The 23,929-nt window shown below is 50.9% G+C and overlaps 1 protein-coding gene across 1 annotated transcript in view; it reads left to right on the forward strand.

The window, feature by feature from the left end:
* F13A1 (coagulation factor XIII A chain) overlaps positions 1-23,929 on the forward strand; it is a 143,905-nt gene that overhangs the window by 114,367 nt on the left and 5,609 nt on the right. The window contains exons 12-14 of the mRNA XM_061398934.1: positions 5,145-5,432; positions 11,302-11,462; positions 22,679-22,815. Of these exons, the coding sequence (XP_061254918.1) occupies positions 5,145-5,432; positions 11,302-11,462; positions 22,679-22,815 (586 nt within the window). The remainder of the gene's footprint in view (positions 1-5,144; positions 5,433-11,301; positions 11,463-22,678; positions 22,816-23,929) is intronic.

Below are 23,929 nucleotides of genomic sequence, written 5' to 3' on the forward strand. Positions count from 1 at the left end.
GAGTAGCCATTTCCTTCTCCAGGGGATCTTCCCGACCCAGGGATGGAACCCATGTCTCCTGCATTGTCAGGCAGATTCTTTACCACTGACCCACCTGGGAAGCCCTCACATTTGTTTAGAACCTTGTGAGCTTTTTTCATATGCATTGTTCCATTGACTTGGAAATTCCTTGATAGGAAGTATAGGGAATATAAATGGAGGTAGATAATATAAAATGAATAGGACATGACAACTTCACTGGTTCAGGCCAATTAGGTTGAAGTCCTGCTTCAACCATAAAACAACGCTAAGGTGGTTTTGTTCACCTTTGGAGTGTGGAGTGTTTCATGCAGCGCTGCTGAGTTCAGCCCCATCTCAGTCACTGCTGAGTGTCTACTGTCCGCCTGAAGCTGGTTTTGTGCTGGGCATCCCCACAGTGAGAAGGACCCACTTTCTGTTTCCGGACAAGCGATAGGTTCATTCTGCTGAAGGGGCTTTGAAAACAAAAAGGGACGCTCAGTCCAACCAGGAGATTCAGAAAAAGCAAAGCCTGATCAGAGAAGTCACAGACCTCAGTTAAAGGAAGCTGGACTCAGGCTTCTAGGAGATGGGAACATGATAAAGGCATGGGGTGTGAAGCAGCAAGTGTGTTTAGGGTCCTGCAGGTAAAGAATCCACCCACAGTGCAGGAGACTCGGGTTCGATCCCTGGGTCAGGAAGATCCCCTGGAGAAGGAAATGGCCACCCATGCCAGTATTCTTGCCTGGAAAATCTTATGGACAGAGGAGCGTGGCGGGCCACAGTCCATGGGGCTGCAAAAGAGTCGACATGACTTAGCAACTGAACAACAAGGCATTACTAATGCACCGGGCTCCGAGCACCCAGAGGCTGGAGTGAAAGTTCCCCAAGGTCGGTCGTGGACAGGAGGTGAAGGAGCTTGGGGGTCTTGATGGGGACATGGAATATATGTTACAAATGATTCACCACCAGAGCTTCTTAGGAATGGCATTTATTTTAGTGAATGGATAAAAAATGAAGAATAATTAGCATACACCTAAATATTCATCAGTATTCCTGAAATGCTGAGTGCAGAATGCATTTTAAATATTTTAGATCTGCTCCCTACTCTTGTTTACAAAAGCAATTTGCACTATAAAGAGAAAGTTTGCTGAATTGAGAACTCTTCTGCATAGCATTAGAGATTCAGGATTTGTGTCACCTGATGCCGTGAAACTGTGCTGTGCTCCTGAAACGGTTGGTTCTTCTCTTCCTTGGCTTTCATTCACTGCATGACAGATACAAAAGACTTCTTTTCTTTTTGACTTTTTTTTTCTAAAAAGAGTGTTTTTAAAAAACATAAACACAGTGAAACAGAACAGATGAGCAATGCCCTTTTGTGACAGAGTGTCAGGCGAAAAGGTTTGGAAAGGAAAAGCAGCCCACGAAAGAAGGGAAAGAAACCAGCTGCAACATCCACTCATGCATTCATTCATCCTTCCAACAAGTTGCTGTTAGCCACCCGCCGCATTCCCAACACTGTCCACCTGGAGACTCCCACAGCCTGCCTCGCCATCTAAGGGAGAGACGGGCAGGCAGTGAGCCCTCAGCTTGCCGGGTGGTGGGTGCCCAGGACAGGGGTGGATGAACAGATGCCCGGGGACCACGGGGACGTTAGCAGTGGACTATATTCCTTGTGTTGTACGTATATCCTTGTAGCTTATTTTACACATAACAGTTTGGACTTGTTAATCCCCTGCTCCACGCTGCCCCTCCCCCTCCGTGTTGTCACAAAGCAACAAGTACTGGGAAAAGGAAAGAAGACCAGGTCATGTGTTAGTGAGAGATGAGACGACCAGGTCATGTGTTAGTGAGAGACGAGCGGACCAGGGTCATGGAATTGGGGGGCACCCTGAGAAGCTGACATTTGAGCTGAGATCCAAACGATGAGAAGAGGCTTCGTTAGACATAAAGGGGACTCTCATGACACCCAGGTCATGAGAAGGTGGTTTTGACCTTGGTTCTGAGCCACAGAGGAGCTGTAGGAAATGTGACCTGGCTTTAGATCATTCCTTCAGCCCCCAGTTCATGGCCCTGCGTTATGTGCAACATCAGAGCACAGAACAGAACTGCAGAGAGCAGGCGTTCTGCCCAAGTGGGGGGGCCCTGCGGCTCCTGCCTCCTCCCTGGGCCTGCTCATGCAGACGAGCTGGTCCCCAGAGAGAAGCCAGAGCTTCCTCCATCCGTGACCCACAGTCACGGATGTGACTCCAACCGTGAAGTCCCTCCTGGTGCCAGAAGCTTCCACCGCCCCTCCCCCACTCGATCAGCCCAGCCTTTGCCCATGGAGGCACCTCTCTGCCCATGACCATGCTCCCACTGCTGGTGTTCACCTCCTGCATTCTGCCTAAATGCGTATTTGGTGCCCGTCCAAAGCGATAATCATTAATGCTCTCTGTCTTGGGGAGCTCTTTGCCAGATGCTTTCTGCTAAAATATTTCACTGCACTTTGCTTGTCACAGCCCCCCCTTCCCTTTAGAATTATCTCCCTCTAATCGATTGTAAACATGTGGCCTAGCCAATGCTTGTCCTGGACAGTTGTTTCTGGCTCATTCTTGTAGTCTTGACAAGCAGGGAAATTGCTAACACACACACACACACACACACACACACACACACGGAGAGAAATGCACATTCACTTGGTTGGCAACACCTGCTGCCATTTTCTCTGTCTCTGAAAGGTCCTGGAAGCTTCCGATTCGCATGCACATCCTGCCTCTAAACCACCTACCAACCCTGCCACACAAGGAAAGCGATGGCAGTGACAGCACTGCCCTGCAGAGTCATTCTGAGGATTAGATGAGACAGTGCGCATCGCGCACTTGCCAGGACACCCGTCACAGGTGTTGCTGTTCAGCCACTGAGTCGTGCCTGACTCTTTGTGACCCCGCAGACTGCAGCATGCAGACCTCCCTGTCCCTCACCGTCTCCCGGAGTTTGCTCAAGCTCATGCCCATCGAGTTGGTGATGCCATCCAACCATCTCACCCTCTGTTGTCCCCTTCTCCTCCTGCCCTCAATCTTTCCCAGCATCAGGGTCTTTTCCAATGAGTCGGCTCTTCACATCAGGTGGCCAAGGGGTTGGAGCTTCAGCTTCAGCATCGGTCCTTCCAGTGACTATTCAGAGTTGATTTCCTTTAGGATGGACTGATTTGACCTCATTGCAGTCCAAGGGACTCTCAAGAGTCTTCTCCAACACCACAGTTCAAAAGCATCAATTCTTCAACACTCAGCTTCTTCATGGCCCAGCTCTCACATCCATACGTGACTACTGGAAAAACCGTAGCTTTGACTAGACGGATCTTTGTCAGCAAAGTGCTGTCTCTGCTACCTATCACAGAGTTAGCTCTTAATGATAACTGTTATCATCATTGACCTCTTCATCTCTGTTGCATTTCATTGTTAGGTAAAGTGGGAGAAAACAGCTTAAAAATTAACGTAACTATAAAAGTCAGCATTTTTATTTCAAAGTGATTCTTCTTTTGCTAGGCACTGGCAGGACTGGCTTTTTTTGGTTTTTTTTTTTTAGGTTTATATCATTTATTTATTTACTGCATCTTCATTGCTGCACACAGGCTTCTCTAGTTGCAGAGAGCAGGGGCTCCTGTCTTAGTTTCGGCTTCTCCTGTTCCGAAGCGGAGGCTCTAGGCACATGGATTCAGCAGTTGTGGCACATGGGCTTAGTTGCCCTAAGGCACGTGGAGTCCTCCTAACCCAGGGACCGAACTCACGTCTTCTGTACTGGCATGTGAATTCCTATCCACTGAGCCAGCAGGGAAGCCCCAGGATGAGTTTCTACAAGCCAAAGAATTTGCCTCTGCGTCACACAGGCACCAAGATACATCCAGAGGAAGTCAGACAGTAAAGACTACTGAGGAGGGTCAGCCCAGTCGAGAGTCACCAGCAGGGGCTCTGAGCCCCGACTTGTGCCTTCTTAGCTCCCCACGTGCATAGCGCCACTGTTTGATTCTTCCATCTCCCACTTTCTTCCCATCTCTCCTACCACCACCACTTTGGAAACCCTACTTAAGACATTTTCCTAAAAACAGCACACACGTCTCAAACTCTCCCACCAGATACCAAAAGGTGTCCCTCAAAAAAGATGTGTTCGGTGTCATATGAGTTTGGGAAACCTTATGTGAAAGTAAATAATTCTCAAGATGTCCCTGGTAGTCCAGGGGGTTAAGACTCTGCCTTCCAATGCAGGGGTGAGGGTTCTATCCTTGGTCGGGGAGCTGAAATCTCACATGCCTCAGGGCCAAAAATCAAAACATTAAACAGAAGCAATATTGTAAGAAATTCAATAAAGACTTTAAAAGGGGTCCACATTAAAAAAAAAAATAGCCTTAAAATAAAAGTAATCAAATCTCACCACAGTTGGGCTCCATCTCAAAACCTTGGCCAGGTTAATGAATGCTGTGGACACCCAGGAGACACCACGGCATAGCTCCCTGTGGGGACTTGACCTCTGAGCCTTCTGCGGGGGAGGCTTGTTCTCACTGAGCTGAGTGTATGGGCCGGGTCCTGCTCGGGGAGCATGACCTCTGCACCCTGATGGAGGCCCGTGACAGCAGAGAAAGGAGAGCAGGGCGGGGCGGCATCGGCCAGAGGGTGGGTCAGCGGGAGCACGTGGGGCAGGCCCAGATGGAAGGATACGCGAGGAAGAGAGATCTCGCCAGGCAGACCCACGAATGGGAGAAAACTCACGTTGTAGACGGTGAAAGGCAAGATGCAAGTCCTCCAGTGGCGTGGCTAGGAATCTGGGAGGGAAGCAAATAGATTCCACAGTGTGAGAGAGTTAGGTTTTGTCAGTTCTGCCTGATGAGCCCTGAAACAGTGGCCATGGAAAAACAACCCGTAGAGTAAGCTCTGGAGCAACCCCTGTTCAGGTAGATCGAACCCAGCAGCCTGGGCAGGTTGACTCTCCAGGAACTTGACTTTGCAGAATTCATAACATAGGATGGTGAAGACGCCCATAAAGGGAAGCTGTGTGGCTTGCAGAGGCAACCCAGCAAGTCCCGCATGTGCACCCGCAGCCCTCTGTTCATTAGGGTGACTTTCTCGTGGGTGGCTGGCGTGCCTTTGTCCTCATCTCTGCACCTCTCCTAGGTCAAGAAGAAGAGAGGCTGGCCCTGGAAACCGCCATGATGTATGGGGCCAAAAAGGCCCTCAACACAGAGGGCGTCCTCAAATCGAAGTCTGATGTCCGCATGAACTTCGAGGTGGAGAACGCCGTGCTGGGCAGGGACTTGAAGGTCATCATCACCTTCCGGAACAATGGCTCCGCCCGCTACACTGTCACAGCCTACCTCTCCGGAAACATCAGCTTCTACACCGGGGTCTCCAAGGCGGAATTCAAGAAAGAGACCTTCGAAGTGACCCTGGAGCCCTTGTCCTGTAAGTTGACGGGGGGTCTGCTCCCTCCAGGATGTGGGAAGAACACCACACGCATCACTAGGCTGTTGATCCACCCCCTCACACACACACAAACCTTTATTTAGTGCCTACGAGTCCAGATATTATTTTGTGCTGGTGACACAGCAGAGTTGCTCATGGAGTTGATGGTCTCCTGGAGGAAAGATGGGGGCTGGGCAGGAAACAATTGAATAAGCGAATATACAAGGCTCTGCGTGGAATAGGAAAACACGAAGCAGGGTAAGGAAGACAAGAAGCGCCAGTAAGGGGCGGGGTGGCCAGGGAAAACCTCTCTGACAGGGTGACGTTTCACAGAAAACTAACAGCAGGGAAAGAGCTTTCCAGCCAGAAGAAAAAAAAAAGAGGGAAGGCCCTGAGGCCAGGGCTTGTGCGACGTGTTCATGAGCAGCAGGGGGCCAGGGTCAGAAACAAAGGCATCTAGAGAAGGATGGGGGTACCGACCAGGCCAAGCCTACAGGACTCTGTGAGGACTTTGTTCTGATTCCAGCGAGCTGCAGGGCCACGAGGGGGTTGTGAGCAGAAGCGTGCCCTGGTCCGACTTGGGTTTGAAAGATCACTCTGGCTGCGGTGTTGAGAACAGACCACGGGGCCGTGGAGCTGAGCTTTCAGAGAAGTTACGACGCTCTTGTGATAGTTCCGAGAGAGACGGTGCTGAGAGTGAGCGCGGCGCTGAGAGCCGTCCGGTCTGGGCGTGTTCGGAAGGCCGGGCTCTCAGGACCGGCTGACTGGTTGGGTGTATGACGTGAGAGAAGGAGGCTGTGGAGGAAACTAAACGAGATAATATATATGGAAGGCTTCCCGCGGGTGGGCTGTCAGCACGTGCTAACTTTCAACGTGTTCACACTTCGGGAAACTGAGACCAGAGAGGGTGAGCTGAAGGGTTCAAGGCCACACGTAGCAGTTAGAAGTAAAGTGGGTACCGGAAGCCTCATGCCATTCAGGTAGGGGTGGTGAGCCAGCTCCAGGCATCCTTGGGCCCTAAGGGGGCTAGTTCCTGTTACCTGGGGTCCCGTGGCCCCTCAATCCCCCAGACTAGGAACTGTACACCGTCCTCTCCTGACCACTAGAGTTCCATCTCAGACTTCTTCCCCTCCTCTCCCTGATCCAGCAAAAGCATGAGCTCACCTGAGCTAGCAGACTAGAACGGCATGAGACCTTAGCCGTCTGTCATCCACCCCTGGAGGTGGGGCCCGACTCAGTATCAACACAGCTCCCACCACTCAGCCCACCCCAGGCTTGTCCTGAATAACCTGAAGGGAGTCAGAGACTGTTTTTTGCTTTACCCTGCAAGCAGGTGGCACTAACTGCATGCAATAAACTGCCCGTTGCAGCTGAACGTACATTGCAGTGTACTGCAAAAAAAACACAGGATTCTAGACCTTGATCAAGCAGGTCAGGGTCTATTGTCAGAGGGTCTGTTGCAGAGAAAGTTTTCCAAGTCAATCAGGAGCATATTTTCCAGATTGACGATTAAAGGGGATCTGTGAGCTAGAATCAGCTGGGAAGATGTGAATAACTTAAACCTTTCAGTATCTTCCAGGGTGCTATGCCTTCCACTCGGCTATATTTAGTTTTCTTTGCATTTTTGGGAAAAGAGACAAGGCAGCCCCTGTCTGTGTCTCCCTTGGCTTTCCCCAGACACCGTCAATGGTGCTGGCAGGATCCCAGCTCCACCACTCAGAGAATGAAAACCTATTCTTCTTTCTCTTGCCACGTTTAATAAACTTTATCTAGAACAATTTCTTGTGCAGTGGCAAAACACAGCACTTACATAACGTACTATTTTAGGAGCCTGGTCTCTGGGGCTCAGAAACACAGCCCAGTTTCTTCAGTGCTAAGATTTAGAGGATATTCCACCTCAGAGAATAAAGAGACCCGAGGCCAACAGGATCAAGGCAGAGCAAGTCTCTGTAAAGTTGTCAGGCACATCTCAGTAGCCTAGACATCTCCGTGGTCAAACACGGCCCTCTAGAAATACCAGAGGATGTGCATTATTATTACTGTTATTACGGGAGGCTGCTAGAGGCAAAATGCATGTTGAAGGCCGCTCACTTTGCCGCTCCATCTGGCCCATCTGGCCACAGGTCGCACGTGCTCCTCTGAGATTGTCTCCAATTGAGGGACAGAGTTTTAGTCTTCTGGACAAGTCACTGGTCTGGGAGCCATGGGGGAAGCAGGGTCCATGCTCAGATGCAAAGAACGCAATAGGTGTGTGTCACCCAAAAAGGCAGAATTCGAGGGTCAAAGTCAAGGCAAGTTCACGGATTCAAAAGGCGGCCCTCAGTAGGATAGGACGGCTCCAGGAAGCAGGCTGAGTTGTTGACTGCTCGTCCAGGGCAGACCAGTACCTTCTAATAACTCTGTGTAGCCCATGGCTGACTCCCAGCCCAGGCACTGTTCTCTTTCAGGCCTGACCGTTGTTGCGGGGCTGTCAGGTGAGTGGTAGGATGTTTAGCAGCATACATGGGCTTTCCTGGTGGCTCAGATGGTAAAGAACCCACCTGCCAATGCAGGAGACACAGGTTTGATCCCTGGGTCAGGAAGATCCCCTAAAGAAGGGCATGACAACCCACTCCAGCATTCTCACCTGGGAAATCCCATGGACAGAGGAGCCTGGCGGGCTACAGTCTGTGGGGTTGCAAAGAGTCGGACACTGAACATGAGCAGCTAAGCACCTGGCCTCCACGCAGGAGATACCAGCATCTACCACCCAGCGGTGACACCCTAAAAGGTCTCCAGTCATTATCAAACATTCCCTGGGGTCAAAACGTGCCCCCCAACACACACACCATTGACAACCACTGGTCCAGATGACCATCCTTCCCATTTCATCAGGAACTGCCCATGTTCCGGGGACAGGACTTTTAGTTTCAAAACAGACCATCCAAGTCCACTCAGGTCTGCCCTAACACCACCCCATCTCCTGTAGAACCCCTCCTGGGACTTCAGGAGCCTTTCAGCCTAGAATATGCATCATCGCATCATTGTATTCAAATGTAGATTCTGATTCCCTGGACGAGGGCGGGGCCAACAACCAGTATCTGCAACCAGCTCCCAGGCGGCAGAGCTCCTGCTAGTCTGCAGGCCACAGCCTAGCTGTAGGGACCTGGGTTGGGAGGCCCACCCAACCTTCCACTGAACTGAGGTTCTTAGAGGGCTGATTCCAGTGGGTGAAGGGCCCCCTGGGTGTCGAGCAGTGCTTCTCAGGCCCGCTGTACATAAGGATCAGCTACAGAGTGGTCAAACAAGACCTAGACCCCAAACCTCCAAGACTCTGATTGAGATGGTCTGGGGTGGGATCCAGCAGGGTAGGTTCTTAAGTGTCCCCCAGTGACTTCGAGGTGGAACCAAGACTGGGCCGTCTCAACGCCCAGTCCTCCGTGTAGAGACCTTGAAGCAGCTGGTAGGCATAGCCTGGCGCTCCATCACCTGGGTGCCCACAAGGCAGGAGGCCTCCCTGTGCCCTGATCGGTGCTCACCCCACACAGCCTTCCGGCCCCGGGTCCACTTCACCCGCTCACAATGGGGGGCCAATGAGAAGATACACACGTATATATACCAGAGACATGCACAGATATACATAATGCAGACATGCACGTAGAGCACTCTCCACTTTGGGAATTGTTTCCTTTGACAACTTCCACTGAGGGGAGGACTCTTTGGCCAAAAGCAGACAGTGAGCAGGCCAGCCATGGAGGAGACATTCAACTCCGTGCAGGGGGAAGGAGGCGTGAGTGCCCCGTGCCCCGGCGGCTGACCACACAGCAGGGGCACTGGCTCTGCCCAGCACGGGCTCGGCCTGCAGGACAGCAGCCCTTGGCCCCCTGGAATCCTGTGCTCTGGAAAACGAGAGTGGGAGGAAGTGTGCAGGGCAGCCAGGCAGAAGCCCACCACGGCAGTCAGAGCCACAGGACAGAAGCCCCCTCCTCAGCCCAGATGGTGAGCAGAGGGGAGCTGGGACCAACTCCCTGCTGCCGGTGTCCAGCCCGAGTGGATCCAGGGAATTCGAAGCGGGGACGGCGTCGGTGAGGATCAGGAAACAATTGCTTAATTAAACATTAATTAAGGATATAAAGAGTGGTTAAATAAGGATAGCTCAGTGAGGAAATTCAGTGGAGAAAAGAGGCGAATAACTTGGTTTACGTGGAAAGCTAATAAAATTCCAAGGCTAGGAATTTACGTCACCTTCATAGGCCTCAGGCGTCCTCCCATCCTCCCGAAGGAGAGGAGACACTAAGGCCTCCCCGGTCAGATCTTAGAAGCCCAGGCATAATTAGTAGGCTTGACAAGCCTCCACGCCCCAGATGGAAATTCAGCCAGAAGGTGAGAGAAAGAACGACATGGGGAGACCAAGTTTCGGTGAACAAAGCCCACACTTTATTTTCCAAAGTAGTTTTTATACCTAAGTTATGCATAGAGGATAATGGGGGAAGGGGTAGAGTCATTCAGGAAGCCAGGCTTTCTTCCTGCAAACTTATCATATGCAAAAGTTTAGGTGATTTACATCATCTTCTGGCCAGGGGGCCTGTTAACATTTTAAGATCCTTTCTTCAGAAAACTTATTTTTCTCTAAAGGTGATTATTCTAAAGTCAGGAGCCACCCTCCGAAAGCATTAGATAAAGTTGCATTCCTATAGGGCAAAGGTGTGGTGGTCTGTAACAAGAAAAGAATTAACTCAAGGGTCCAAGGTTACAAACATTAAAGCTACTACTTACATTCCTATGCACCAATTATATTAATCAATACACTCCCAGGGACACAGTAGGTAAGGGATATGGAAACTTAGCAGCAAACATTGGCCCAACAAGTGAAAAACCCTTCACCAATACAATTTCTAATCAATCTTTTAACTGCTCAAAGGAATCTGTATTTAGACAGTTTAAACACTCTTGTCATGCCCAGGAACTTTATTAACTAGAGCTGTAAGTTAACTCTTTTTCAGAGAGAGGTGGTGGGGGACAGCCCCCTGTAAAGCCAGAGGTCTAGGTGAGAGCACAAAGCAGTAAAGTACGCAGACTCTGGTTTTGGGGGTAGATGCTCGAGAATTTCCAGGGGGACTCCTGAGGCTCGATCCCGCCTTTGCGTATGCCAAGCCTCCTTCCTCATGACCTTTGCCACGGGCAGAGATCCTCACGCTGGCTCCCGGCACCCCGCTGTCCAGATGCAGATGCCATCCTCCCTGGCTTGTCCCCAAGAGCTCACCTACATTTGGCACAGAGGTCTTTTAAGTTGCAGATAGCAGAGGGGGTGGGAGACAGTTGAACGTGTGTGTGAAATAGGTTTCCACCACTTCTTTCTCTTAAATAGAAAACTCAAATTAGGTTGGAACGGCAAGAGTTGGAGAAGAAGTGTGGTGCCAAGGAAACAAGGAAAAGGTTCAAGTAGTCAGCAGCTGCGCTCAAGCATGGCCCGTGGCTGCCATGAGACGTTTCCTATCTCAGGAGGGCGCTGGGCACCGGGGCCGTGGGCATCCCCGCCCCGTCTGCTGTCACGGAGCTGTTCGTGCACAGGTCCAAGCAGCCGCAGCTAAAGCCTTCCGGTCCTTGGTTTTAAACCTCTTTGTCGCGCTGCGTTTTATTAATACAAGAGCGAAAGCACTGCTGGGAAGATGGGACACGTTTTCTCTAGGAAGGCTTGACTGAGTGTTCCATTTCCAGCACGTGCTTTGCCCAGAAGCCGGAGTGCTCCTTGTCCCTGAGGGACTCTGTGTTCCGCTCGCCCTCCCCTGGTGGAGGCTGTGCCAACGGGGAGAAGACGGGGCCCTCGGGGAAGCAGGGAGCATCTCCTCCCAGGTTCTGACACCGGCACGTTTGTGTTTCTTCTCTCCAGTCAAGAGAGAGGAGGTGCTGATCGGAGCGGGCGAGTACATGGGCCAGCTGCTGGAGCAGGCCTTCCTGCACTTCTTTGTCACGGCTCGAGTCAACGAGACCAGGGACGTTCTGGCCAAGCAGAAGTCCATTGCGCTGACGGTCCCCAAGGTCGTCATCAAGGTCAGTTGCTGTATCTCAGCCGAGCAGGAAGGCGAGGCTGCTGCTGAGGCCCCCGGCCTTCGTGCTTGTGAATGTGCGTGTGCGAGCGTGTGTCTTGTGTCCTGCTCCCCCTGCAGAGAAGAGGAACTAGGATCCTCCTGTTCTTTGAAAGAAGTGAACTGCCCTATAAATAGATGTGCACATGTAACACTTTTCTCTCCTCTCCAGATTTAAATATATAGATGTGGCTGCAGATATAAATATAGCCTGTGGGTATAAACACACTTGTGGGGGAAGATGGAGATGTGTAAAGGGCACAGATAGAACTCAGTGTCTCCAGAATCAAGTGGGTCAGGCGTGGCCTCAGCAGCTGCCTGGATCCCCTCCCACGTGTGCTGCTGCCCGTGGGGTGCTCACTGCGTACAGCAGAACGCACAGACCGGAACGTCCGCCTGGCGGCCCACGGCGTTTCATTTGTGACACACCTGGCCACCACAGGCCAGAGGCGGACACGGAGGATTCCACCACACGGCTCCCTAGGAAGCTCCCGCACACCTCTTCCCGTCAATTACTCCCCCCGTCACCAGGACAGCCGCTCTTCTGACTTTCCCACGTATTGCCTGTTTGGCTAGTAGTTCATTTTTTAAAATAATTTTTAATTTAGCTGTTAGTCCCTTTTTCTTTTATTTTTATTTATTTTATTTATGTGTGGTTTTGGCCTTGCCACATGGCATGTGGGCTCTTAGTTCAAACCCACAGCTCCTGTATTGGAAGTGGAGACTCTCCACCACTGGGCCGCCAGGGAAGTCCCGCTGGTAGCTGTAACATTTGCCTCTCCATTTTCACCATTTAACATCTGTCTCAGCGGAAACCTCTGCCCAGATGACTTAAAGGCACTTGGCAGAGGGGTGCTGGGCACAGGTGGGAGGAGAAATAAATGTAGCGGCCTGCTATTCCCACGTCTCAGGAGCATCAGCAGCTTCGGCACCCACATCCCGGAGACCCATCCTGCCCTGGGAGCAGAAGCCCGGGCCTCCAGCAGGGTCCTTGGGCGTGACATCTCATGTCAGCCTTGTCCAGGGCTCAGAGACCTTCCCAAGCGATTAAGAGTGATGAGCACAAATCAAGGTGCATTCCTCTAACGTGGTGGGTAATCAAAGTCTTGGAGTCACCTGTATTTTAAAGCCTCTGGAGGGGGCGGGCGGGGAGGGGCAGTGAAGCCCTGTGTCTTACAAATTCCTGCTCTGAGTCACTTGTAAAGCTGGTCACTGTTGTGTAGTGCTCAGAATGGCAGCCTCCCCTGGGTCCATGCCCTGTGGATGGTAATCTATCCAAGGGCTACCCTGCGATGGGTGCCACTAGGCTGAAACTTGGGCTCCCAGAGGCAGAGAACCCTGGACCCTCCTTTTCTAGAAAGGCTGGAATCCTGACACCTCCTTGGTTCTTCCACCTCAGCCCCTTCTTCTGGGCCCGTCACAGCAGCATCCCACCAGAGGCCTGAAGACACAGAACAGAAACGAGGGCTGCAGGCTCTGCAGGCAGAGCAGGAGAATATACAAAACGGAGGGGTGGTGTTGGGGGTCCTCCAGAGGCGCCGCCCCCCCCTGAGAACGGGAACTCGGGGTGCTGTGACCGCGGGGTGCTGTGACCGCGGCCTGCTCACCACGCACGGGGCGCCCCCTCCTGGTGAGTTCTCCCAGAAGCCACGCGGTCCCCTGCAGGCCCCTCCCAGGGGTCGGGGAGGCTTCCCTTCCCGCTCCTGTTCAGAACTCCACCTCCGAACCTTGCCCACCAGAGGCAAGGCCCGCGTGCTCACCTAATTAGGCACCGACAGCTTGTCCCCGTGAAGGACTCAGGAGAGAGACTTCCCAGATGGGAAGTGCTCAAACCGCAGCACAAAATAGAATTTAATTGCACCGCTGATAATAAACTGGGCGTATAAAGGAAGCTGATAACTTTCATCTCTTAGACATTATTAATTGAAGGATTATTGGTGAGTCGTCTTCCGAGTGTACTTAGATGGCAGCTCAATTCCCCAGGGGCAGAACCCGAATCCCTTCTCTTCCAGCTCGAGTGACCTGGGCCGGGATGGTATAGTTGACCAAGAGCTGCAGGGGGTGCTTGTTCTTATATTTGTTTTGTCTTTTATCTCTGTAAGCACATCAGGAATGCAGTTCTTAGAGGAAACTTATTTAGAGGTAGGACTTCCCCGGTGGCTCAGTGGTGAAGAATCCGCCTGCAATGCAGGAGATACAGGTTCAATCCCTGGGTCAGGAAGATTCCCTGGAGGAGGGCGTGGCAACCCGCTCCAGTATTCTTGCCTGGAGAATCCCATGGACAGAGGCACCTGGAGGGCTACAGTCCATAGGGTTGCAAAGCATTGGACACGATTGAGTGACTGAACAGCAACGACAGGGCCACTTGGCTGGACTCGAGCAGGAGAGAGAGGGAAAGCCTGGCCTCCATTCAGGTGTGTTCAGGAAAGGAGGCAGGAGCGTGGTCACGTATGCATTCCCTAACCACTAACCTCACTGACCACATCAGCCCCGAGGATGAGCTCAGCGGGAGCAGGTGAAGACGTGCTCCTGGGTGAGGTGCCTGGCGCCCTGAAAGCCACCAGGGGTCCCTGAGCTGTGAGAGGCCCTGACTGCAGAAATGTGCTGCCTGGCTGGGGTCCCAGAGCCTCCTGCCTTTCTCTTTTCCCTTCAAGCCTGTGCCCAGAGCTCTGTCTTCTGGGCACCCTGGCTCAGCCTCAGGGCTGGAGCTGCCTGAGTGCAAGTTTGCAGCTGTTCTTGGCCTCCCCCTCCTTTCTGGAGCGAATAGAGACCAACCTGGACCACGATGGGGCCCACCTGTCTGGATCCACATCAAGTCAACCAAAGTGCTCAGGCCAGTGGACACGTCCTTGCTGCCTAAGAACCCCATCTCGCATGTGACCATATCTCGCATGTCTCCTGTGACCACAGAGATGGGAACTGGGTTAAATTGTGCTCCCAGTTAACTGTTCCCTGCACCCACCACGCGTGAGTCACAGTGTGTGAGCCTCATATGGAAAACGGCAGGAGAGAGTCATTAAACTTTAATGAGCACATATCTCTTTTCCCAGGCTATCAAAATATTTTGATGAGAAAAATATATTTTATTAAAATCAGATGTAGAATTTTTCTCTGCCTTCCCATGTGTTGATTGTTGTAAGAGGCTTTAAGTCAGGAAAAGATTCTTCAGCATTTTGATGGTTGAAGTGAAAGTCACTCAGTTGTGTCCAACTATTTGTGACCCTATGGACTGACTATACAGTCCAGGGAATTCTCCAGGCCAGAACACTGGAGTGGGTAGCCTTTCCCTTCTCTGGGGGATCTTCCCAACCCAGGGATCGAACCCAAGTCTCCCGCATTGCAGGCGGATTCTCTACCAGCTGAGCCACCAGGGAAGCCCTGATGATCTTGATGGTTAATGAAGGGCTATTTAGGGGAGAGGAGAGGACAACACAGGGATTCAGGTGGCCCACAGGGTGGAGGCTGGTGCGGGACCTGGAGCACTGTGCCAGGGGCTTTCCCCCCGGTCTCAGAGAGCAGAGAAGGGTCCCAAGGTTCATGTCCTCACCCAGGTCAACCAGAGCAAGAATACCTTTTGTAGAGAAGCCCCAGAGCACGGGGCTTGGATGGCCGGGCCCCCTGGGTTCCTCATCCTACCTGGGCAGCTTTGGGTCAGTTCCTCAACACCTCAGCTGTACAATGGTCCAGTAGTATCGCTGACCTGTAGGCTACTGGGAGGGATAATAGAAATAACTCTCACAAAGAGCTGAACACGGTACCTCTGTCATGGTGAATGCCCAGTGGGCTGGCCCAGTGGTAAAGAACCCACCTGCCAAGGTAGGAGACGTAGGTTTGATCCCTGGGAAGATCCGCTGGAGGTGGAAATGGCAACCCACTCCAGTATTCTTGCCTGGGAAATCCCATGGACAGAGGAGCTTGGCGGGCTACAGTCCCTGGGGTCGCCAAGAATCTGACACGACTGAGTGACTGAACAACAATCGTTAATACTCGCCCCGTTATTAATCGTAATCATGTGTAAAACAACGCATTGTCGGGGACTGAATGTGTGCTGTGTCCGAGTGCTCAGCCTGGCCCAGGACCTGGTGGTTGCCGGCAAGAGTCCGCTCCCGCCCCGCCCCATCCTCTCTGCGCTGGGATCCTGTACCGAGAAGTGCTCCAGGCAGCAGGGCCCACGGGCTAGAGGGACAGTAACGCTCGCCTGGCGGCATCGGACCTGCGCCCTGGGTGTTGAGCACGTGCACGGTTACCTGTGGGACCGTCCTGAGAGGGAGGCCCGTCCCGAAGAGTCTGGAGGAGCCTTGGGGAGGGGGGTGGGCGAGGAGAGGTGGTCACACACCTCAGACCTCCTACTAAGACCTCCTCTCAGTATCTGGGCAACGAACCCCTCCCAGTGCCATTGAAAACAGCTCAGGTCCCACCGCCTCCTTAGGATCATCTCGTAGGCACGTCCATCTCATAGGAGCGTCCTGCAGCTGCTGTAGAACATCCTCAAACACCAGCAGAACCTGTTTCCTCCTGTGAATGAGGAACGCGTTTGCCAGGGAAGAGGGGCTCCCTCTCCTAACAAGCACAGAAGCTCGGGGCTGGCTGCTCGCCCAGATGGCTCCTGAATCAAGATGCTTTCTTGGTTTCTCTTAACAACCCCTGTGCTCCCCCTGGGGCCTAACTAACCTGAGGCCACCTGTAGCATCCTCCTCGCCCACCTCCTGCCGGCGCTCCAGAAAGCCCCGAATGTAACCAGAGAAGAGCCAGGGGGCCTGGGGCTGTGGTGGCTGCTGAGGCCGGGACCCCAACATCCCAGTTCATACCCTTTATCCAAACTGGGGGCCCCCTGAGGACTAACGAGTGTCCCCCAGGTGCTGGACGGCCACCAGGCAAACCGTGAGACTCAACTGCCATTTCACTCTGTTCTTGTGAGAGCCCAAATACCTGGAAATTTCCATCAAGGCAAAAAAAGAAAAAAAAAAAAAACAAGAGCAAAACTCTGAGCTCTAATTATTCCCAACCCCAAACCCTAAACCTTCTCCCCTCCCAGCCTCCCAATGTTTCTCCGCGACTCTGTCGGTACGGGTCCCGGTCACCAGGACGCAGCCCTGCCGGCAGGGCGAGGCGGCTGGAGTGGGCTTCCCCGCGTCTCTTTGGAAGGCGCCGGTGGAAGCTGCTGGCTTCTCTCCCATGCGCTTCTCGGCTTCGGCCCCTGAGAACCCAAACCCACGTCACTTCCCACGGGGGAACGTGCGGATGAGAAAGTTCTCCTGGTCACCCTGGCAGCACGGTCTCCCTTTGAACCTCCACAACATTTAGAGTCAAGAAAGGCCGTCTTTCGGATGCTGTGCTGCGCAAGGTATCACGCGGAATCCTCCCAGGAGCCTCGTGAGAAACCGAGGCCCAGAGAAGTCAAGTGACTGGCCTGGGGACGCACAGCAGCGGCCACCGGGCTTCAGATGCTGAGGGCAGCCTGCCTTCCCCTCGGCTTGCCCACCGTGCTCGCTGTCTCTGGCTCCTCCCCGCAGGGGTCTCCTCAGCACTGCCCTGAACCCCCTGTAGAGAGAGACCAAAGTCCATGTGAAGGCCCACCCTGACGGGCTCCGAGCAGGTGAAGCCCAGATCAATATTCTGATTGATCAATATTCTGGGACCCGGGAGGGTCCAGACCAGCCGTGGCTTCACCTGCTCAGGTAGCTGCGTCTCTCTCCATCCTCTGCTGGTCCCGGAGGGTCAGGCCGTCTGCACCCCACGGCCAGGAGCGCGCACCCCCAGGGCCCCACTGTGAGGCGCGCCTCTCCACCTCCCCCTTGGCGTAGGTGTGAGAAGGAAAGTGAGAGTCGCGGGTAATTGGGCTGCCTCAGACGTGTTCCCTCTGCATTCCTGCTTGCTATTTTCTATTCTTAAAAACAAACACGCAGGCAAAGTAGAACATCAAAGATAACGAATCTCGTCTACCTCGTCATACGACCACGCTGTGCTTGAGCTACTAGATCTCCTTTGAAACGATAACTCTATCTTTACCCCACTTAGAGAAGACTGTTATCGTCAAGTAAGACAGCTGTGTCAGAGCCCCAGGGTTACCTTGCCACGTTTGACTCTGGCATAGAGATCTGATTCTTTCCCTGTAAAGTCGGAAAGAAGGAGTTGAGTTGTATACATGTTTTCAAATTTAGTTCAGGATCAAGTTGTAGTCACCGAGCTCCACTGGTCGTTCAGCGACAGCGCAAGCTAATACTGCAAATGACTCTTCAGTGGATTTCAGGAAATAGACTCCTTTCAGCGAAAAAGGAAGTTACTATTTTTGCCTCTCTGCTGTCAGAGATGACAGGGTGTGCAGCGTTTAAAGATGAATGCCCTGGAGTCAGAAAGACCTAGATTCCTATCTGGATCCTGCCGCCATCCAGGGTCTGTAATGTGGGCATTTTGTTTATCTTCAATGTTTCATTTCGTGTCAGTAGAATGAGGATGATGTTACTGCCCTCCGCCAAGTCCACAGAGGGTCACCCAAGATAAAGGGAGCACAGCGGTGAGCAGGGCGCCTGCATCACTGTGCGGACCCTGAACGTGCCGTGAGCTGCTGTCCCTGCCATTACTAGTCAGGGTCGGTGCAGAGTCTCCCTTCCCCCACTTGCTGTGTGACATGAAACAGGTCACTTCACTTCTCTGGGCCTCACTTTCCTCATCTACTTCATAGGGTTGTGAGGATTAAATGAGTTAATGTGAGTAAATCCCTTACATCACCATTGTCTAGGAGGTGGTGGTGGTGGTACTCACTAAGGTGTGTCCAACTCTTGCGATCCCATGGGCAGAGGAATTGGCAGGCTTCAGTCCATGGGATTCTCCAGGCAAGAACACTGGAGTGGGTTGCCAGTTCCTTCTCCAGGAGATCTTCCCAACCCAAGAATCGAACCTGCGTCTCCTGCCTTGTAGGCAGATTCTTTACCAACTGAGCTACAAGGCAAGCCCAGTAGGATGTTCCCTAATTACCGGAATACCCTAAATACGCACTGTTCAGTACGAGAGCCACTGGACACATGTAGCTGCTGAGTACTTGAACTGCGGCTCGTACAAGTGAGGAACTGAGTTTTTACTTAATTTAATTTAAATTCATTTAAACATTTAAATAGCCCCATGGGGCTGGCAGATACCATACTGGACAGTCTTGGAACCGTGGCTGACTGTTGTAAAACCATTTGCATTATTTAGTCTATGCCAATTCAGCTGGGCTAGAGAGAAACAGCCGTGGTGGTGTTGGTGAGTATGATTCACAAACAAGCAACTGCTCGTTACCAGCAGTGATAATGCTCCCCGTAGTGGGAGGAGGGAAAAGTTCATTTTCCAGTGATAAGTCACGGAAGACGTGACTGGCAGCCCCTGAAATAAACACTGTGAGGTGAACTAATAAATCATGTGAATTATATTGACAACTAAGCTCATTCTTTGTCAAACTTTTCCTTCATTTCAGTTTTGATTTTGAATATAGCTATATATATATTGTAAAGCATATACTCCATGGAAGAGATCTGTGATTTCTTAAAAAGCAGTTCCTTCCCAAAAGTGTGTGTGTGTGTGTGTGTGTATGTTAGTAACTTTCTTGTTTACCAAAGAATCGGAATATTGATCTTTATCATGAAAAAAAACAAGGACTCAGTACGTCAATATTGGTGAATGGTAGTTTAACTTGAAAAAGTATCATATTTTATGTCAACATAAAAAAACGGAAATACTTTAAATGGAATATTGGGGAAAATCGGAGCGCAGAAGTGTTTGCTGTCCCTGAGGATGATGTATGTTTCATCCTGTCCCCTGGTCCAAGTAACGGCTGGTCGTCTGTTCAGTGAGTACACGCTGTGCGTGGCGCATCGTGTAAACCAACACATACTTTGAAGATCCTACGTATATTCTCCATTTTCCTCAAAAGGAGGAGGAAATATTGCCTAAGCAGAAGATGGTGATGTTGAATGTTGGGTTTTTAATGTTCAGTTTGGTTTGAGTTTCTAAATTTCATTGTCTTCTCAGCAGTCAGGCCAAGGACATTTAAATTCCAGGGGCAGGAGACAAATGTCAGGAAAGGGATGCTGGATCTTTGTTAATTGCAGAAGAAACTCTCCACGATCTGAGAAGGGCCCCCCTTTCATCGCAGCCTGCTCCCTGCTCCAGTATCAGGGAAGGCTGGGAAGTACTTACTTATGTACCCCTCCAGCAGCTAGTAACAGAGACCATATCTAGGAGCAAACTGATTAGGCACAATACATGAAATTATCTAAGACTTCATATCCTAATCATACTCAGACCTACAGCCCGTCTCTGAAGGCCCAGACACTGGGCCAATCTCTCAAATACTAAATCCCCCTATCTCTGCCATCAGTCACCTGTGACCCACTTTCCACAGCAGAAGGGTCTTCCTGTAGAGCTAGCCTACCCGTATGTAAAGGATCCTTAACCACCAGGCCCCTGAGGGCCACAGACGTCCTGGCCTGTAATGAACCCCCTGAAGCCACATGCAAGGTGTGCATGCATCCTGCATTTGTCACTGTGTTTGTCTGTAGAAGGAAAGGTCAGTAGCTGCTATCAGGTTTCTCTAAGGTTCCTGTAATTGCAGTAGAATGCCATGAAGAAAGCAGATGGCTCCAAAATATTTTTCCTCCAAAATCAAAGTGATCATAGCAAATGCTTTCACCAGTAGTGTCTCTGAAGCAGTTCTACTTTCTTCAATTTAGACAGCTTTTGTAAATGTTATCTTTATCCTCTATTTTTAGAAACCAAAAAGTGTTCTGAGATTTTTTTTTCTTAGGAAAAATATGTTGGATGAACTTGAGAATTAAGCCAAAGATTCTATGTAAAGTATCCCAATAATGGACTTTTATACATCCATCCCTTGTACCATGGGGACTGGCTCCAGGACTCCTGCAGAGACCAAAGCATCCCCAGATGTGCCCAGCTTTGCATTCTGCTGTGCACGCCAGGTTGAGGACCACTCAGGAGACACTGCTTGGCACACAGTCCTTGCTTCGTAGGTGACACCACCTGCTGTCCTCTCCACCGTCATCCACGCCTGCTCCACCCCTGACTCCTCTTTCCAGCTCTCCACCCATCCCACCTTAGGGGGTCGAGATTTGACAGTAATAACCATGGACAATTGGCTATAATTTTCCTTTTTCTTATAGATTTTTAGTTATAGTTTTAGTTATCAATGTGTCCCAAAGAGTAAAGTCATAAGGTTTTACCCTTCATTCTAGAGTCTCCCAGGTTCAACCCCTGGGTTGGGAAGATCCCCTGGAGAAAGGAATGGCAACTCACTCCAGGATCCTTGCCTGAGAATTTCCATGGACAGAGGAGCCTGGCAGGCTACAGTCCATGGGGTCACAGAAGAGCCGTACATGACTGAACGACTAACACTTTCACTATTACTACTCACTAGACTGAGCGACTTCACTTTCACTTTTCACTTTAATGCATTGGAGAAGGAAATGGCAACCCACTCCAGTATTCTTGCCTGCAGAATCCCAGGGACAGAGGAGCCTAGTGGGCTGCCATCTATGGGGTTGCACAGAGTCTGACACAACTGAAGCAACTTAGCAGCAGCAGCAGCAGAGTCAATAAGGGAGAATCTTCTTGGGGCAAAGTCCCTCCTTTTTCTCTCTGTTCTAGCAAGGCTCATTTCCATTTGACTTTTCCTATGTCATGCACTGCTTAAAGAAATAATGTAGTATAATAGCTGGGTTGCTACATGGAAAACTCAAACAACCAATACATTTCCTTTTTAAGCAGTCGATTTAATACAGCACATATTTACTGGACACCAGCTAGATGCTGGAGTTGAAAGTGGGCTAAAACGAAGTGAATAAAGGAAAATACCCCAAGTATTGCTAATCCAAATGATGTAGTTGAGCCTGTACTGTCTTGAGCCAGCCATTGCGTTAGCTGCTTTATATGTATTGTCTCATCCTGATCCTTTCCTAAGAGGGAAGGACTAGTTTTATTATCTTGTTCCCCAGTAATTCAGAGTTTGCACAGATCCATCTGTCTGGCATACCAAGCCCCGAAACCAACAAACAAATGCTCCTAGCCGTTTCCTAGCACCTGGTGTCAGTGCTGGGAAAGCAGATAGTCCCAAGCGTGCAGTATTATACATCGTGAATAGCATAAGGACCGAAATAATACTAATAGCAACCCTAATAATAGTGTTCTACAACAATTACCCCATAGGAACATCCACCTTGTTTCAGAAAACTGAGTCTCAGAAAGGTTGAGACCTTACAAGACCTCACAGCTAGTAAGGCCCGAAGCTGTCATTGAACTCTGGCCGCTTTGCCGCATACCCAGTGCTTCTGTTTTTTAAACTTTTTATTCTGTATTGACATGTAGCCAGTTAACAATGTTGTGATGCTTTCAGGTGAGCAGCGAAGGGGCTTTCAGCCATACATGTACATGACATGTATGTACATACGTGTACGTACATGTCATGTACATGCATCCATTCTCCCCCAAACTCCCTCCCATCCAGGCTGCCACATAGCATTGAGCAGAGCTTCCGGTGCTGTACCGGAGGTCCTTGTTGGTTCTCCATTTTGAATATAGCAGTGCGTACACGTCTGGAACACACCCGGTACATCTGAGGCTTGTGATACGTAAACTCACCCCAAACAGCCTTCTAGCTTCAGATATCCAGACTGGGGAGGAAAAGTCTTTTTTTGCCTATTTTAGCATTCAGATTCCTCTTCTTCAATGATGAGGATTCCCTCCTTGGATGTATTTCTTTCTCAAGTACCTCCAGGAGCGTTTTCTTCCTCTTGAACTCGGGGATCCCTCCCGTCCTGGCAGGAAACCTGAACCCTTTCCAGGAACAGAGTCCACCTGTCCTCCCTGGCCGCAGAAAGCTGTTGCTACCCTGAATGCACTTCCACCTCCTGCTGCCGGGAACAGTCAGTGGCCGAGGTTGATAACCTGAACTCTAATTAGGGTGGTTTTCACAATGAGGAAAAGACTGTGATTCTAATTAGCAATTTTCCGTCTTTTTCTCAACAAGTATCCCCCAGTCAAAGCAATATCCTCATCACATTGGCTCCTTTGCCAAAAAATGGCCACACTGTAAAACAGAAGGAAAAGCAAAGATGGGTAAAGATGTAAGGGTGCAGAAAGAGGCTTTGTGTGCGGCTAACATGCTTCTTTCTTCTCCAACTCACTCCTCAGGTCCGTGGTGCTCAGGTCGTGGGTTCCGACATGGTGGTGACGGTTGAGTTCACCAATCCTTTAAAAGAGACGCTTCGCAATGTCTGGATCCGCCTGGATGGTCCCGGAGTGACGAAACCCTTGAGGAAGATGTTCCGGTGAGCACTGGGGGAGGTGGGGACCTGGGGTAGGACCGTGGGACGTTCCTCTTTCTCCATCTTTTCCCAACTCACATCTAGCCCCGGTGAACATGTCTGAGAAGCTGCTCCCTCCTTATTTACAAGTCTCTGGGGCTTGGGGTGTTGGTTTGACCAGCACCATCAATTCTTAAAACCACTCTAATGAGGTGGGTACTATTATTAGCTCCCTTTGGCAGTGGAGAAACCTGAAGCTTTGAGAGACTGACTGGTTTGTCCCAAGTTGTACAGTGTGTAGAAATAAGTCTGCATCCAGAAGTAGGATGGCTGATTCCAGATCCCCAAAGTCAAGAGTTTTGCAAACTGCCTTGTTCTTCTAGTATTTACAGGGTACCCACTATGAGTCAGGTGTCATGAGTTAGGACCCTGGCAGGAGTCCTTTCTTTCCAACCCTACTCCAAGATCTTACCAATCCGAGCACTCTCTAGAATTGTTGCTTTCAGTAGAAAAAAAAGGTGAGCCTAGAGAATTCTGATGCCGGGAAAGACCCTGATGCTGGGAAAGATCGAAGGTGAAAGGAGAAGGGGGTGGCAGAGGATGAGATGATTAGATAGCATCACCAACTCAATGGGCATGAATTTGAGCAAACTCCAGGAGAGAGTGGAGGACAGAGGAGCCTGGGCTGCTGCAGTCCATGAGGTCACAAAGAGTCAGACACGACTGAACAACAGCGGAGAATTCTAGACTTGGTTTCCTGTTTAGGGGACCAACAGCCGTTCCAGGCCCGTTGCTTGAAGGTCTGCTTTTGGCACACCTCACACCGTCAGACTGTGCCTACAGCTCTCAGCTTCTGTGACTTCTAGTGACAAAGAGTGTCACAGACAAGACAGCCCATTCCATGGTCAGATAGTTCTAGTGGCTGGAAAACAATTCCACCTTTCAGTCCCACCAGTGGGCCTAGTCTGTCACCTGGACCCGTACAGAGAAGAAGGTACATTTGTCTCCCACCTGATGGCTTGCAAATGTCTGCAAACCGCTGTCTGATCTTCCCGCATCTTCTCTACTCCTCCCCAGCTTCATTCCCCTTACCCCTAATGCAGTTTCAACTCCCTCCCTCACGTACATCCTCCAATTT

The sequence above is a fragment of the Bos javanicus genome, chromosome 23 (genome assembly GCF_032452875.1).
Source record: "Bos javanicus breed banteng chromosome 23, ARS-OSU_banteng_1.0, whole genome shotgun sequence".
In the NCBI taxonomy this organism is placed as follows: Eukaryota; Metazoa; Chordata; class Mammalia; order Artiodactyla; family Bovidae; genus Bos; species Bos javanicus.